Source organism: Colius striatus, chromosome 1 (genome assembly GCF_028858725.1).
Source record: "Colius striatus isolate bColStr4 chromosome 1, bColStr4.1.hap1, whole genome shotgun sequence".
In the NCBI taxonomy this organism is placed as follows: domain Eukaryota; kingdom Metazoa; phylum Chordata; class Aves; order Coliiformes; family Coliidae; genus Colius; species Colius striatus.
Genome location: NC_084759.1, coordinates 142,083,831 through 142,101,314, shown reverse-complemented (window position 1 = coordinate 142,101,314; position 17,484 = coordinate 142,083,831). Strand labels below are relative to the sequence as shown.

General features: G+C 48.5%; 1 protein-coding gene across 1 annotated transcript in view; it reads left to right on the top strand.

Moving 5' to 3' along the window:
* The first annotated feature begins 4,865 nt into the window (after positions 1 to 4,865).
* The window catches only part of WNT5B (Wnt family member 5B), a 77,279-nt gene continuing 64,660 nt past the window's right edge, over positions 4,866 to 17,484 (top strand). The window contains exon 1 of the mRNA XM_061988876.1: positions 4,866 to 4,889. Within this exon, the coding sequence (XP_061844860.1) occupies positions 4,884 to 4,889 (6 nt within the window). The 5' untranslated portion in view covers positions 4,866 to 4,883. The remainder of the gene's footprint in view (positions 4,890 to 17,484) is intronic.

The following is a 17,484-nucleotide window of genomic DNA, read 5'->3' as shown; positions in this document are numbered from 1 at the left end:
GTTGGGGGTGATGATGGCAGAGGAATACACTCAGGGATTGATGAGCTCAGGGGCAACGGCATATCATTTGTAAAACGTACCTTCCGTTCTCTGTTAGGTACTCCTTCAGGTATAGCAGAAGGGTGGGATGGGGCAGGATGGTGAAGGGTGGGTGGGAGGGGAGGAGAAGCAATGTGTGTATTCGGCTCCTGGAACGGTGCTCTAGGGGGTTCTGGGGGAGGTGGGCTCACATCCATGCTCTCCTCTTCCAGAGGTGGAGCCGAGGGTATTACGACATTATCCCCTCCAAAGAATCTCTGAGTATTTTCTTCTAGAGGTGGAGCCGATGGCACTATAAAGTCACCACCTCCAAAGAATCTTTTAGCATCCACCGGGAACGCAGATGGTGCAGCAGCTTCTGCTTTCATGGCAGCAGCGGCAGCACGCTCAGCTTCTAGCTGGTGTATAATGGATGATACCAATTTACACAAACCGATAGCATTATTCAACATGTCTCCTAGCTGTTCCCAGTGTCCTTTTTCATACACTTCTTGGGGGGAAGCAAAGAGACCCACTTCCTGTCCCCATCTTACAAGCCTTAGCAAAGGCTCTCTTTCATAATTGAATCCTTTTTCCGCAAGGATATGCTGGAGGGTGTCAATAGGACTTTCCTCTTTGCTTAGCATTTTTCCCATTATATCAGTTTGCTCAGATTACTTGCCTTTTCCAGCAGAAATCCAAGTGCTTTTCTGCCGAGGGTTCTTGATCCAACCGATTCAGCGAATCACGTCGGGGTCACCAAATGTTGTTGTTGTGAAGGCAATAATCACTCAAATACGTAGAGGGTCTAAGTAATGCACGTGCAGAGACGTACAGGGGCAACGTAGTACAACCACCAGAGCTGACTCGAAGCCACCCTTCCTTTGCTAGCTACCTCCTTATATGCTGCTTCTGCCCATGAGATCACCCAGGGCCCAATTGATTAACTTGCAGCACCTGTTTCTGAAGTAGCATGCCAGCTGCATTAACTTATCCCTACCATCTTTATTCAAGCTGGCTGGTCCAAGCTATGTCTGTGCCTACACAAAAAAAAGGTCCATCTTGATGAAAGAAGCATAGTCACAGTACTCCTTGAAAGCTGTCACAGAACAGGCCTAATGTCAGCCTTGGCTCTGCCCTGTGGGCAGAAGGGATACAGGACTACCTGACTAGAGAGGGAGCTTACTGTGCAGACGCAACAGGGATGCAAGAAACTTCCCAAGAGCTTATGAGCACCACAGAAATGCTAAACTGGGCCTACAGCAATGCTAAGAAAAGTTGAAGCCACATGGCTGACTTTCTAGTGATAAAGTCTTTTGCTTCTGAATATATTCTGCAGTCATGCCACTACCTGAGTGGGACTTATGTTCCTTATCCATTTTAAATCACTCTTTTCCTCTGCCAAGTAAATAAAGCATTTCCTCATCTCAAACAGTTTGAGCACTTCCACACCCTCTTCCCTTTCACTAGCAGCAGAGGCTAGCCAGGTGAGACCTGTCATATCTCTTACTGTAGCATAAGACAGAAAGAAGTGTGAGGGCAACCAGTGCCATAGGAATGTTTCAGCACGATGAAGAGAAGCAAAACAGCTTGTGGTGTTGAGGAGGCTGCATGGGTTATGCTCCTTTTTGCAGCCATTCATATGTGTCTTCTTCCCCAGGTGTGCTGTGACAGCCAACACCAGTGACATCCACGACTAATGGCTGTGCAGTAAAGCCCACATCCTGTGGAGTTCTAGTTGTGGATGCTGCTCATTGTTAAATCAGTGAACCTTAATCATATCAGGTCATTTTCATGAAGAACATCTGGACAACATTTTTGGCAGCTGAGATTAGAAAGAAACTCCTTTTGCTGGCAGCTGGTGCTCCCAGTAGCTGGTGAGGCTTCCTGGCCAGGTACAAGTGCCCTTTCCCCGTTCATCCTCCTCTGCAGATGGAGGAGTAGTTTCAGTGGGCAAAAACTGAAGTGGTGTTTTGGTGGAGGATAAAGCAAACTTAGGGAGGAAACTAGAAGAAAATAAGGCAACTGACTTTTCTCCATCCATGAGAAAAACGTCAAAGACATTTCAGCAGAGAGGACAAAGTGAAGTAAAGCAATAGGTGGTCTCCTGCCCTCACCCACTCACACAAGCACCACAACCAACTCATTTGGTGTCTTTTTGTACCCAGCACTGGCAGGAGTGCCAAGTCTTCCCCCTTGTGAGACACACATCCTCCCAGATGGGCCGTGCACCTCATTAGTGCTGGTTGAGGGTTTTTTGCCCTTCAAGCTGACTGCCAGCGGCCCACTCACATCCAACTTTCAAGGTGCACATCCCCACCTTTCCCTCTTGCCCTTCCTGATGCCACAATGAGACTGACACACACCTACACAACCCTCAAAACCTCTGCTTCTCCCACCAATGCCCATTCATCCCTGCTGTTGGTCTGGAGTGGCTCTTCTTTCCCCTTCTGTCACCTCTAACCCTGATGTAAGACACCATTTCAGGGTGTGAAGCAGTGCCAGCCCCAGGAGGATTCCCTTGAGGACTGATGAGGATGTCTGGCCTGCTGAACCGTGGTGGCCATCTGTTCCTTGTAGCACCAAAAGTTGAAAAGTGTGTTACTCAACAGGCCAAGCAATTTGTTACCAAGCCTCAGTTCTGTGACACTCCCCTTCATGCCTCCAGGTCCCCAAGAGAGAACTCTGCTGTTTGTTAGGTCCTCTGAAGAGCACCCTGCCTCTGCCCTGCGCAGCCTCAACATGCAAGTCAGAAGTTTGACAGACAAGCTGGGAACAACAGCCCATATGGCAAACCAGCTTTACCTCAGAGCAAAAAAGCTGGCACCTAAATTTTCCTGTAGCCAGCTGCAATTTCAGGAGTGCCTTTGCCCTCTAATTACCGGGTATTTGCTGTACCAACTATTATCTTTCTAGTTACCTAGTGCTGAGGACAATGGCTCCTTATTTCCTACCACAAACACTGGGTTACTATTTACCTCCAGCTGTACCTCCTGTATCTCCTACTCCCATTAAAAGAAAGTGTCGTTAATGACTACAGTGATGGGAAATGCTGGAACATTTGGTCATAAATTAAGACACTCGGAGACTTCAATTATTTGTAGCGTGTAACCTGTATTCAAACATTTACCTGCTCCTTGAAAAACGCTCACGTGAGTGTTTCTCCTCGGGACCTGAACAGATGCTCAGAGCTGTTTGAAACCAAGGACTCGTGTAGGGGTGTGTGCCTCAAGCCATGCTAAGTCCCAGCCTTCTACAAATTTGAGTCATCCCAGGGGGCCAAATGCCTACTTGATGCAACTTGTCCTTTGGATACTCATCTGTGTGCGTCTGTGCATGTGGCGGAGCAGCGAGGCGCTCCTTGACTGCACACGAGGCTCCGCAGCCCCTGCCGTGCGGAGGCTTTGGATGCCTGATGCCGTGGGGCCCGGAGATGGGGATCCCGACACAACAAGTGTAAATCCTGGCTGCGGCGGCTGCTGCAGGGCTGCCACTGAGCTCGGAGGCTGAGCGTGTAAACCCTGCCTCCGTGAGCTGAGATGCCCGGTAATCCTCAGAGCTAGGCACCACTCTCAGTTACACCGACATAAATTTGCAGTGATCCTGCTAATGCCTGTGCGGCTACTCCCGACTTCTGCCAGCAAAAGCGAGAACAGGATCTGGCCGTGAATCTGTGAAGTTTTATGGGAGGAGAGGCGGGGGAAGGCCCCCCGTGTGATTCCTGGTGTTGCAGGCAAGGAATGGATGTGCCTTTTGAGAGACACCCCCATCAAGAGCTTCATGGGAGCTGTGTGCTGCCTCTTCTGTCAAACTTTGCCAGCCTTTTTTAACAGCACCCCCGAAACAGGTTTTGCCTCATTCGCACCTTCCCAGCAACCTGCACCCCTCCCCATCCCTCGTACTGGGAGACAGATGCCACAAATCTCTGTGGAGACGAACCAGCTGGTCATCAGGTCAAAACCTTTCCCTGGACAGAGACAGAAATAGCACTGCCCATACCGGAGGGGCTTTGGCTTCCAGTAGGTTGGCCTACGGGCGAAATGAGCAGCGTGCCCGTGAGCACCAGGGCGCGAAATGTACGGCAGGGTGCTGTCTGCTGCACGGGGCGGCGACGGGACGGGCACTACCAGGCGCGGGTGCCTGGCAGCCAGAGAGGCAGCACCCCACGAACGACTAAGAGCTTCCCGGGTGACTGCGCTGCCGGCACGGTGTGTATGGGGGGCGATGGGGGCCGGAGGAAGGGAGCCAGCCCCATCCCCTCTACCTTACAGGGCCGCGGCATATCGCCGCCGTCGCCCTCCCTAATCCCTCTCCCCGCCCCCCGACGGCAGCGGGCCCGCACCTCGCCCCCGGGCCGGCCCCCCTCTCGCCCCCTCCTCGGGGCCGCCCCGGCGGCGGAGGCTATCGCACCCCCTCGAGCGAGCCCCATCCCGGCGTCGGCGGCAGTGCCCGCGGCGGGGCGGGCGCAGGGCGCGGGGGGCGGGCGCGGGGCGGGGGAAGGCGGGGCGGAGGCGGCCGGAGCCCCCGGGATCCGCCGGCACCTCCCGGGCCCGGCACTCGTCGCCGCCGCCAACTTCGTCCGGGAGTCGCCCTCGGTGCCGCCGCTCCCGGAGCCCCGCGCCGCCGCGGCCACGGGGAGGGCAGCGCCGGCAGCCTCCCCCCGCTCCTCTCTCGCTGCCGGCGGGGGGCTCGGCCCGGCGCGGTGACGGGGCCGCGGCCCCCGGGGCAGGTGCGTCCCCTCGCGGTCTCCAGCCGCCGCGACGCCGCGGAGACGGGCACGGAGCCCCGGCCCCGCCGCGGGCGCCCGCTCACCTGCTGCTGCTGCCGCCGCCGCCGCCGCCGCCCGGGGACACGGCGCCCGGGAGATGCAGGTAGGAGGCGGCCCCGGCCCGCGGCGGCGGGGAGGGCGGTGGCGGCGGCGGCGGGGCGGGAGGGGAGGCCGAAGGGCGGGAGGTGTTTCGCCGTGCCGGGCGGCGCAGCTCCCCGGGCCCGTCCCGTCCCGGGGCTGGACGCCTCCCTGGGCGGCCCCCCGAAGGGGCGGGAGGCGGCGCGGGGAGCACTAGGGGGTCGGTGCGTTCTCCCAGCCCGGGAGCCACGGCTGTCTTTCGTCACCGACTCTCGGCAGCGCGGCCCAGGGGCGCCCCGGCGCGTTGGGGCTGCCGGTCGGGGCAGGGCAGGGGCTGCGGGGACGGGGACGGTCCGGGCTGCCTGGAGCCCCCACGGCGGGCAGCCCCAGCCCACGGAAGGGCCGTCGGAGTCCACGGCTGTCGCGGGGCCGAGTGCTGGCCTCTGCCGGGAAGTAGCCCACGGGTGAGCCCCCCGCAACATGTAGCAGCAGAGAGGAGAGCAGAGCACGGAGCTAGGGCTGGTTGCGGAGTGGCCCCGGGTGTCCTTGGCGATGTTACTGTGGTGGGAGAGACCTGCTCTGGCAGGAGAGATGCAGCGGGGCATGAGGGGCCATACTGTGGGCCAAGGGACATAGCTGGGATGTGAGGGATGCTCCTCTGGGCTAGCAGACGTGCTGGTAAACCAGATATTCCTTGGGCGTGAGAGACTCGAGTTTAGCGATACGCATTACTTGAGTAAGATGTACGTTACTTTGAGCAGATGGATGTTACCCTCAGTTGAGGGCCCTTTCCTTGAGTGTGAGCACAGTGGCTTTAGCAAGAGCACCCAAGCCTCTGGCCCGTACCGACCTTCTTACCCGCGTGCCTGCAGTGTGGCAGCATGTGCTGTCACAGGCCACGGCATGTGGCATGAGAGAAGGTGCTTGTGCACATGGAAATGATTAGCAGTGGTGTGCCATGTCTCACAGTACCAGGGCATCAACATTGCAGCTGTGTCCATGACAAGCATGGTGTTTTATGAAACTCAGGGTTTTTCTGGGAATTGTGGTGCAATACTTCACTTATGGGTAAACTGAGTTCCCCAAACATATATTTGTGTGCTGTGATGTACTTTGTTGCCCCTTAGTTTTCGTACTTTGCCACCAGATGAGCATCCCTGTCAGTCTCTCTATCCAGTTTTTACCTGCCCCTTAATGCTTTCCTGCCCCTGCTCCAGTGTGTGATCATCACCCGTGCTCTGCTGCGTGCTCTCATGTACTCACTTGTTGGTCTTTGAGGCTGGGTGTTCCCATGGCAGAAGTGTTTCTCACACGTGTACCAGCGTTTATGTTCTCAGTTCATTTTCTTCATAGCCAAATACTCGGGTGTGTGCGCATCATGTTCCTGGTGTGCACCTGCACATTTCTGATACAATGTGCTCTACCACACTGCACTCACATTTGCAGACTGTCTTTTGCACCTGATGCCTCCTCCTCTGCCTACGTATTGAAGGCTCTTTCCTGTTGCCTTTTGTTTGGGCTTTTGTGTCCGGCCAGCCTCAGGCACACACAAATTATGGCTATACAAGATACCTCCTTCCTTTATGCTCATCTTCATCCCTTTCTGTCTCTTTGGAGCCTGTCTCTGATTCTATGATATCTCTTAATGCTTCACTCACCTTCCCCTGCAGGTGGGAAGTCTGCAGGGGAGCACCAATACTTGCCTGTTGTTGCCTTTCCTTCCCACATTGCTGCTGGGCATTGACAAACAAGCTGAAGGGACCACTTTTTCTGGTGGTGGCAGGTCTAACCTGCGTGTACCTGTCTTCTGTCACACACACAGATGCTGTTGTAAGTGCAGAACTAAGTTGGGTACATACTCTCCCAAAGAGAAGAGAGTGGGCCTTCTCAAAGTTGTCAGGAGATACAGACTCCTCTTAAGCCAGTGTCCTATGCATGGAGACCTGGGTTTATCCGAGGTGAAGACTGAGGAATTCAGGTGGAATTTTTTTTCCCCAAGTGTTCAACAAATGAGATAAGTTGCCACATATGGCAGCGAAGCCAGCCTGAGTACTCAGGTTTTTTTCCTCATTCTTTAAAGAAGTTATCCGAGTATATGAAGAGAAAAGCATGAAGTTGAACTGCTAGCACAAGGTAGGAGGCAGAACTGGGAAGGCCAGCTGGCCCCATTCCAGCTGTGAGTTTCCTCTACTCCCAACTTCCATCATTCACTCGTGTTGCTGTGCCCAAGAGTGTCCATGAGAGATTCTTCCCTTTTGGAAAAGAGTCCCTCCCTAGCTTCCTCCATGCCTTCAGTACTAGCACACCTCTCGTCTCGGTAGCTGCAAGCAGTACTTGTGTCCTTTCCCCTGTCTCTAGTGCACGTACAATAATGTTCTTCCATGTGTGACTAACCTCAGTTTAGGGAAAGCTGAAATCGTGGCTTCAGGCTCCCAGCTCTCCACTCTCTCAGCCCTTTCTCTCCCAGTCTTCCAGAATTTGTTGCATCAGTTGAAAAAAAAAAAAAAAGAGAAAGTTTTGAAAGAGCTGCATCTAAAAAGTTAAGGGTTCCTGTATGTAGATTTTTTTTTAAGGTAGTAAGGTATGTCCCACACTTATTCTGAAAATACCAGAAACAAATCTTTTAAGAGACAAAAATCAGTCTTGTATAATGAAGTCTCTTGGAGCTTGGACTTCTAGGAAGAGAAGGAATATTGTGAAATTTGTAAAAATTAATAAATCAGTGCAGTCACCTTCAATGCTATTTGCTCTTTTCTGTAACCCAGTAGGCTTCTCTGTTTCTGGACTGCTTCAGATCTTGAGTCTTTTGTCCTGAAGTTGTTGGATTTGGATTTCAAGGCGCTCAGGGAAACCAGTTCTTTTCTGAAAAACTGCATGATTGCTCATTTAAATGAATACAAATTGTCTCTATTCATAAGATCTTTTTTTCTAATGGCTGATCAAAGTTTGAGTGAAAACCATTTAATCATTTCCAAATTAATTGGACACACACACACACAATAAGCATTTCAGACAGACTTTTAAACACAGTACTTTTAAAATCGGGATGTGGATAGTCAAGGCATGTTGTCATGTAAGACAGGGCAGTCCGTGATTTGCTTCCATTTTTTGCATAGAAAGGGACCTTTGCTTGCTGGAAAAAGGCACGCAGTTCATTAAAACTGAAGGCAGTGCAGAGAAGAGTCACGGGAATGTTTCCTGGAGTGGAAAAGATCCTTTCCTAATGGGAGATTTAAGGAACGTGAACCTAGGTAGCGTTTCAGAAAGAAAATTAAGAAAGTGATGTGGCATGATACCTGAGCGCTTTCAGCGGCACTGAGAGTAGCTGGTACTTGGAGAGCTTTCTAACTCAAGAGGAGAACTGAAATCATATGGCTGTCTGTTTAAGCTCCATACATTCACATTAGAAACAGGCAACATTTTTAACAGCAGGGTGATTAACCATCGGAACAACCAACCAAAGGCAACATTAGTTTCTCCAGCTCTTAACATCTTCACATTAAGACCGAATGTCTGTTTGGAAAAGACCATTTACTGGAGCTGAGTTCTTGGGCTCACTGCAGTTAAGTGGCTGAGACTGTATGGACAGAAATACAGGTGAGACCAGGCACTGTGATCTGCCACCTCCTTCCAAGCTTTGGCTTTAGGCCTTGATGGGGCTTATGCAAGCACGCCCTGCTCTTGTGTGAGGTAGAGCAGCAGGGTCACTGAAGGCAGATAGTCTCTTTTCAGTGCAGGAGGTTCCACAAAGCAGGGATGCTCCCGTGTGCCATGGAATGGTACAACCGCTCCCTGCAGAACTGCTTGGCAAAGGGAGCCCGTTGTAGATGTCCAGCTCCTCGTAGATGGGGATCCTTCACTTGTCCTTGGGAGCTACCAGACAGGTGGTGAGGTTTGATGGCTTGCAGCAGGGGCTGCAGGCAGCTCAGGTAAAGGAGTGTTTTGTGTCTCTTCCAGTCCTCAAGGTCTGCAAAGCTCAAGGTAGTTTGGCTGAGCTCGCAACACTGCAACTCCTTGTTCTTGCATTAGGTGTCATGAGCAATCACCAAGCCTCTTCTTTTACACCTTTTACCCTCAAAAAGGTAGCTCAGCACGGCTCTGGCACCCAAATGGATACACTGATGCTATGGCCCCTGTGTTTCTGGTCTGCTTTTCCCTGGTCCCTTTCCTATGCACTGTCTCCATGCACCCTGTGTGCTTGGGACTGTGGGTCTCATGTCCTGCACGCTTCTCACAACAGCTTTCCCACCTTCCAAGGATGCTGCCTGCTGGGAGGTTCTTGAAGCAAATGGTGTCCAGGAGCAAAAATTTTCCAGGCAGTCGGGTACTCCCCCACCTTCTTGTCCCCAACAACCCTATTCTGGGGTGCCTCAGCCTGCAGCTATAGCCTCTCAGCAGTTTTTTTGGGGGGGCTCTCCTCAGGGCCTGGCAGCGGCAGACAGTGAGGGCTGTGTGAACCCCATCTTTTCCCTTCAAAATGTTTACCTGTCTAAATTTAACACCCCAGCAGGCTTCATCCCTCCTAAGCCGACCTGTTCTCTTGTGGCTGAGCTGTGGGTCTGGCTCCTGCTGCAGCATTTCCTGGCTGTCTCGGGCTGGTGGTTTTCTGCTTGATCCCTCTCTCGAGTGGATGCTAGCTCTTTCGAGGTCCAGGGCAAGCCAGTCCTCCCTGCTTGAAGGTTTTATTTTTAAACCTGGCTACGCAGCCCTCGGGACTGGAAGGTCCCTTGTTCTTTCGTCCCTGGTTGCTCTGAGTATTTACTCTGCAGTGGGCTTCAGGAAACCACCCCTTATCCTGCTACAGCCCACAACGTTTTCCTTCTGGCTGTGGTTGCTCCTAGATGGAGACCAGGCATGAGGAGGAGCTCCATGGCCCTCTCTGAACGGACTATGCTTCTTTCTGTCCTGGTCAGGACCCCAGCAGTGGGGTTGGTAGGTGCTTCTTAGTGGAGGCACCTTCCTCGTTTCACTTTATTCAGAGCTGAGCTTCCCTGAGCTGGCTTTTATCCTAGTCTGGGAATCAACTTATGTGTCCCTCAGCTTCAGAGTAGCTGGAGGGAGGGAGAAGCAAGGTAGAGGAAGTGCTCCTGTTTCTTTTGGGCTGGACAGCATTTACTTTATTCAGAGTTTCAGAGTCTGGGACACTAAATATGGTCCGACCTGGCAGCTGCCTTCATTTGTGTCCTATATAACCCTGCAAAAGACCCCTGATTGATCGCTGCTTTTCTGGGCATGTCTGCTTGTTGTGTAGCTAATGCTGTGGTCTACCACATGAAAGCAATGGTTTGAATCCTGGCCTTCTCTGTCACTCTTTGAGCTAACCCGGTGGCCTTGTGTTTAATATGCCCATATTCAGAGGAAAGGTAACGAAGGCCAAAGTTTTCAGCAGTGACTAGTGATTTGGGGTACCTGACTTGAAACGCTGTCAAAAGTCCCAGTTATGTTCTGAGGTTCATCTATTTTTGTCATTTGGACAGGCCTAAGTAGTCTGGACTTGATTACTCAAAATGACTAGCCTGTTTTGCAAATGCTCATCTTGGGATCTGGAACAGAATTAGGCAAAACAAAATGAGCTCAAATAATACACAATGTAGGTCTCTAGCATGGATACTCAAATGGGAGTGAACTTTCCTAGAGTGGGAACCGTTTCATGGCTGGAGAGCTCATGGCACTGTTGTGTGGAAAGATTTGAGAGTTCTTGGTTCAGTTTAATTTGTGATTTTCAGTAGCTCATGGGAAAACCTTGAAGGCTTTGATAGTTTTATCTTAGGAAAATAAAAGGAGAGTAATATTATAACTTTATAGATGTAGATATGTGTTGTGTGTATATATATATGTATATGAAGTTTAATCTTATTTTATTTGAAGCATTTGGGGAAAATATGTTTTCTGTAAACTCTCCCATCTCAATTAGAGATGAAGGAGACTGAAGTGTCTGGATGGAGCATGTGCTTTGTGTTGTTTTGGTTTTTGTTTTGCCATTAAGGGAAGAGGGTTGACACAAGTTGTACCTTTACTACTATTTCAGTGATCTCCCTAAATTTATCTTCCTTTTCCTGTTGTTCTCTGTTCATTTTCTTGATTGGTTTGGTATCATTGTTTCACTGAGTCTTTAAGCATCTTGGTTATGGACATGTTGGAGTTATAAAGCAAATTAAATTAGAATCTCCCTTGCTTAGCTGTGAAAACATTTCTGAGTTTTGTTACGCACCAAAGAATGGTGAGAGAAGCATATGAGCCCAAATATGTCTTTGTTAATGGAACATATTTCAGAAAAGATAATTTTGTGACTGTCGGGTTCATTACTCTCTTAGGTGTTCCTAAGTACTCTGAAGTTGTCTCTAATCATAAAAAATTGATACTGTATGCAAGAAAATGAAGTTTCTTTTTTTCCTTCTCTTTTTATAGATAGAGAAAATCTAGAAGTTTCCTTATTATATTATGTGGCCCAGATTTGATAATAATTACTGTAAATATTGGTCCTGGCAGAATGTCAGGGGTTTATTTAGTAAATATTTTACCATTATCATTTCTGTGTCACAGCTGGGAAGGTTTGGAATATCCTGTGGTTGTCATCACTGTCCAGTCTGCCTGGCTTTGCATTTTCAAAAACTAACTGAAGTTTTCCAATGTTGTCTTGAGGTGATGCAGATATTCATGGGGCAGCCCCATTACTCTACACAGTGTAGTGAAAGGCTTCTGGTTTTAGGCCAAAATAGCAGTTCTTGCTCCAGTGAGTGGTCTGTTGTCATGGGTTTGCATGAAGCTGCTTTTTGCTTGGTAACAGGGAGGGGGCTGCAGTGCTGGTCCCAGTAAGCAGTTTTTGAAACATTCCCGGTCTCTGAGGTGGTCCCACCTTCACCCCAGTCAGGCCAATCTGGTGCTTCTGCCATCATTATTTAAGAAGGTAAATCTGAGCCAGAAGAGCAGGTGGAGGAGTAGTACAAGATGGAGGCAACCATGTGGAAACCACAGTCAGAGAAGGAGAAAGGAATGAGGAGTGGCAGACCAGAGATCCCTCTGCAGCCCATGGTCAGAACGCAAGCTGTACTACTGCAACCCATGGAGGGCAATGGCAGGACTGAGAGCCACCAGCAGCTCCAGGTGAGTGCGCCCAGACGGGTGAGAGACTGTGTGAGGAGGCAGCCATGGTGCAGGCCATGCTGGAGAGCCTGTGGGCTGCAGAGCAGCCCCACACAGAAGGCAGAGAGGAGCTGCAGCCCTCAGGATGAACACTCGTCGGAGTGGCCTGTGCAGGGCTGCCCAGCCTGTGAGGGACCCTGCGCTGGAGCAGGGAGGACCGACAAGAGTCTGTCTACTGTGAGGAGAGACAAACGGCAGGAGCTGTCAGGAAAAGACTGACTGAAATCCTTAGTCTCCCTGCCCCACTGAGCTGTTTAGGGTGGGGAGGAGATAAAGATACCAGGATCAGGGCTCTGAACCTGGGAAGAGGGGAGGGGTGGGGAGGGGAGAAGCTGGTCTCAAGGGGCTGGTTGTGCTCTTCATCACTGCATCATAGAATGGTAGGGGTTGGAAGGGACCTTTAGAGATCATCTAGTCCAACCCCCCTGCAGAAGCAGGTTCACCTAGATCACTCTGTGTTGTTTTATGTTTGTTATGTTTTGGGGTTTTATGGTTTTGGTTGTTGGTGGATTAAATTAATTTCTGTTTTCTTCTCCAAGTTGAGTAGTCTTGTCTGTTTTTCCTGGGACCATAAGTGGCACTTGAGCCCTCCCTGTCCTTAGGGCATTCCAAAGGCCCTTGATACTTATGGCTGGTCATGGTGCTTCGCTCCCAGATAGGCCTTAACCATGACATTTGCACAAACTAGATATCCCACTGACATGTGCAGCCTTGTGGGTGGCTACAGCTGTTGTTCCACCTGCGGAGACTTCACAGCATGCTTTACAGGTAGAATGAAGTCAATGCTCTTATGAATTATGACCAATTACCTGTCCCAATTCCTTTTCTGTTTTTATAACTATTCCCCATTTCCACCTTACCTTAACAAGCTGTTTGGGAGTTTTGCTGAAGTATAAAATGAACTTCTATTAATTTTTTATTAATGGCAAGAAAGTTTCAGCTGGATAAGCTTGGTAAGTGCAGCACTTTTTACGGTCAGATTTTACTTTAGTGCACAGGCTCTTTCATCCTCTCTGCCATTTTCCAAGGACCCTGCCCAATCCTGAAAAGCTCAAAAGCTAGTTGTTTTCTCCACAGAATGCTGAGCTGATCTAAGAGTGGGTCTGTGTTTCTGCGCAATGACAATTGCACTCCAGTGGCATAAAAATGCATTGCACGTAACAACCACACTTTTTGTCCACAAGGCATGTAAAACTTCCCGTATCTTCTAAGAAAATGTTGTGATTTAGGTCAGATTTGCAAACCAGGAACAATCTACTCCCATCAGTCTCAGGCTGAATCTGGCTGCTTGTGTGGTTCCTTGTGTTAGGTCACATCTATGGTAGAGCAGTGCTGGCACTGCTGGGCAGTGCTAGTCTTTTCTGCCCACGCAGCTGTGACAACTTTTTGAAAGACCAAGAATGAAGGTAGCAACAGCTCCTTCTATGGGCACAGCTGTTGTCACCTGGGTATCTCTGTCAGCACAACAGAGTTCACTAGGGTATTGGGAGGCACGTATTTTTGTTTTGTTAGGGGTTTTTTTTCCACTCCACAAGCTAACAAAGTTTTGTGGGGTAAACTTGATAGTCTGGGCCAGGACCTATTTAGAGGTGTGAGAAGACGCTTCTAAGTCAAGCATAAACCCAAACTACTAGCAATAAGTGGTTACCTTTAGAGGGAATTAGTTTGTATTGTAAGCCTAACTTTAGGGTATGGACAAGGCTGAATAAGGAAATATGTTTTAAATACGTTAGAGATAAGATTCTGTCAGATTGTTGCCACTTTTGTAAAACTTTGTGTGATCTGAGTTAGTGAACGTTGTGTTTTATGCAGTCAATCCCAAGCTGAGCAAATGGAAGGTGACCGTCACAGCACGCCTCTGAGCCAACAGGGACAGTTTTGCCCGTTGCCCATACCAATCCCTGCATCTTCCTGAGGTAGCAGGGAAGATTATCATCTTGTTTCCCAGCTGGTCCAGTAACTCATTCTTCCTCCTGGCAAAAGAGGTGGTCATCTTCACATAGCCCTAAACCTTTGTCCATAGCCAGAGAAGGATTGTTGAGCAGATCTGTGTACAAGACAATGAGTCTATGCTGGCCTGTAGGATATGCTGGAGCTGGACCAGATGTGGAGAAAGATACAGTCCTGTAGAAATTGCAGCTTATTCACATCTTGGGACAGGTGTCAGAGGCTACCCTAGAGTGGGCATACTTTCAAAACCATTCTGGGACTGAAAGGTCTCGAAAGTAATATCCACTCCCAAATGATGGATTGTCATCCAGAAGGTCTATCAATCCAGAAGGTGTTTGTCTTATGTTGAAAGCCATGGAGTTGCTTGAACCCCATTTGTGTCTCAGGTAGATGTTGCTGCTCTGCTCAGTCACAGTTATGACTCCACCTAAATATATTTCACTTTTCAGCTCCCCTGCATGAATATGCAGGAGCCTTTGTCTTTTAATACCAATCATCACTGGCTTTTAATACTATCATCACGTCAAATTCATCATTTGATCTTGTCACTCTTTCCATGGTAGGCTTCCTCTCAGTATACCTCGGCATTGTGCTGAGTTGATCCTCTAGGCCATCATGACAACTTGTAATCTGAGGTCCTGTGCCTATGACTAGTCATGGTGAATTGAGAGGCTGTGAGGTTTTTGTTCAATGCAAACTTGCATGTTCATAACCATTGTCCCCTGTGTCCAAAGCTGCAGACGTTAGTGGCCTAGCTACCTTTTCAGTCAAAGTATACAACCCTGTGTTTGGGATATCTTACTTTCTCTTATTGTCCCTTCTTCCACTTAAAACTCTGGCTGGGTATTTCTGTGCAGGGCAGAGGTCACTGGTGGTTGTACATATGCCTAAAGACACTCTCAGATATGTTGTGGATTCCTGGAGTTGGAGTTAGGCTTTTGTTTGTTTTTCTGCAAAGAACTAATATTAAGTAAGTAACAAGTGATTAGAAGTAATTTTGTTTCTGGAGGCTGATTTGCCTTTTCCTTTCCAAGGTTTTGCAAAGCCAACCTTTGTAAAGAGTTCTGTAATCTTAGATACTGACAAAGAGATCTTGCTTTAGAAAGCATCTAGGAATACCCTCAGACTCCATTTGTGTGCAAAGGGAGTTTCTATTTGTTTAGTATTCATCTGACATTGTCGACCTTTTCCCTTAAATTAAAATCTTTAATTGCTCAGTAATATTTTAGGTTCTTAGACAAGTCTGGCTGCAAGTATGCCAAGTTCCTGGACATCTTTAAGGGATCTTTAAGTGGATATACCCATTGCAGACATCCATATGCTTGGAGCAAATGCCCAGTCCTCAAGCAGCAAACCAAACAAACATGGAGATGTTAAAATAAAAAGGCTTTCATAAGAAAACATGGTTTTGTCTAAATTGAAAGTTTCAGAAGAAAAACATATTTTTCCATAGTGATGTTGCAAAACTGAGTGGTTTCTGTTTCCAGTTGACATTCAGACTTCCAAGTCATTCAGTAATTTTAAGTTGAAACCTGAAACAAGAGTTTAAATTTCAGATCAACATCTCCAAATATCTGATTTTGTTTAATTTTCATAAAATCATAGAATACCAGGTTGGAAGGGACCTCAAGGATCATCTGGTCCAAGCTTTCTTGGCAAAAGCACAGTCTAAACAAGATGGCCTAGCACTCTGAATCTTAAGTGTCCTATCTTGGGGAATCCAGCACTTCACTGAGGAGATTATTCCAATGGCTGATTGTTCTCATTGTGAAAATTGTGAAAAATTTTCCTCATCTCCAGTTGAAATCCTCCCAGGAGGAACTCGTACCCATTATGCCTTGTCTGTTCCGTGTGCTTCCTTATAAAAAGGGAATCTTTGTCTTCTTTGTGATGAGGTCTCTCCTAAGCCTTAATTTCTCAAGGCTGAAGAAGCCCAGTTCTCTCAGCCTTTCTTCAAATGACAGGCTTTACAGTCCTTTAATCACCGTTTTGGCACTTCTCTGGACCCTCTTCAGCCTATCCACATCTTTTGTGCATATCAGGGACCAATACTGGACACAGCTGTGGCCTGACAAGTGCTGAGTAGAATGGGATAATGACTTCTTTATCTCTGCTGATGATGTCCTGGTTGACGCGACCTAACATCCTGTTGGCTTGCTCTGCCACAGTAGCACACTGTTCACTCATACTGAGCTGTTTGTGCACCAGGACCCTTTCCAGAGAGCTTCCACCTACCCCAGCTGGGTAGATCCCAGTCTGTGCTGCACTCCTGGATTGTGTTTTGCCAGCTACAAGACTTTACACTCATCCTTGCTGAACTTCATAAGGTTCATGTTAGCCCATTCTTCCTGCCTATCCAGGTCTTCCTGCAGAGGGGCTCTCTGATCTGAAGTGCTCACTACACCACTCAGTTTGGTATCATCATTAAACTTCATCCTCAGCACTCCACCAGTGACCAGAAAGTGACAGTGTCTTTGATAAAGATATTTCAAGTGTTAGAATGCCCAATGTTTTGATTACAGGGCCAAATAGCAGTCATCTATCCCGAAGACATATGGATTGCTATGATTCTATGAATTGTTCATGGTATGAAATGCTATGATATTTTGACTTTTGATCCTTATTTGGGATGCAGGAGAATGTTGAAATCCCCGCCCTTCTTGAGGAACAGAGATTACGTTCTCTGACCAGATCCACAAAAGTCTGCTTCCACTGGTTTTGCTGGCTGGTTACTTCAATACTTTGTGTGTGATGACTTGTAATTCACTGCAGATTGAATGTGTGGCATGTCCACATGGCTGGTCTGGAGAGGCTGAGGGCAGTTAATCTTTTCTTGCTTTGTGTTTTTCTTTCAAATTAATATCCAGATTTCTTTTCTATGATAAATTTTCCTTTCAAACTAGCATTTGATAGTGCACTGCACAGCTGCCCAATACATATTCCATTCACAGATGGGCATTCTTGTTCTCTCAGTCTAGCTACAAGCTCGTATATGAAATCAGGATGTTTTAAGATCTGAGGCAGTTTCTTGGTCATCTATTGTTTGCAGTCTCACTGACTGCCATGTATCTTTCTACTTAGAAGTTAGTTTCTCCCCTTCCCATCATTGTGGGAAACTTTCTCCTGCGGGGTTCTGTGCAGTGTGTCTCTGTAGTAGTTTTATGGTGTTCCCCACAAGCGTGCTTTTGTCGAGCTGCCTCAAAGCATAATCCAGAGAAAAGTCTCTGAAGCAAGAAATGTCCTTTTCTGTTTGGCTTTGAGGTGTTATCTCCCCTCTTCCAAAATGCAATTGGCTCCACCTACATCCCTAAGCTGTTTTGTTTGGAGCGAGGAGAGCTCAGAAAATCAAGGGAGGCCACACACATAAACAACAGTGTGTGAAATCAATTAATCTAAATAAGCAGGAGACATATTCTTGAAGGAGAAAAGACTGGTTCTCACAGAAACCTCCCTTGTGTACGGCATTGGCGGGACTGTTACAAACATTATGTCACTGGAACAACGATGAGCGAGGTGAATATTTTAAA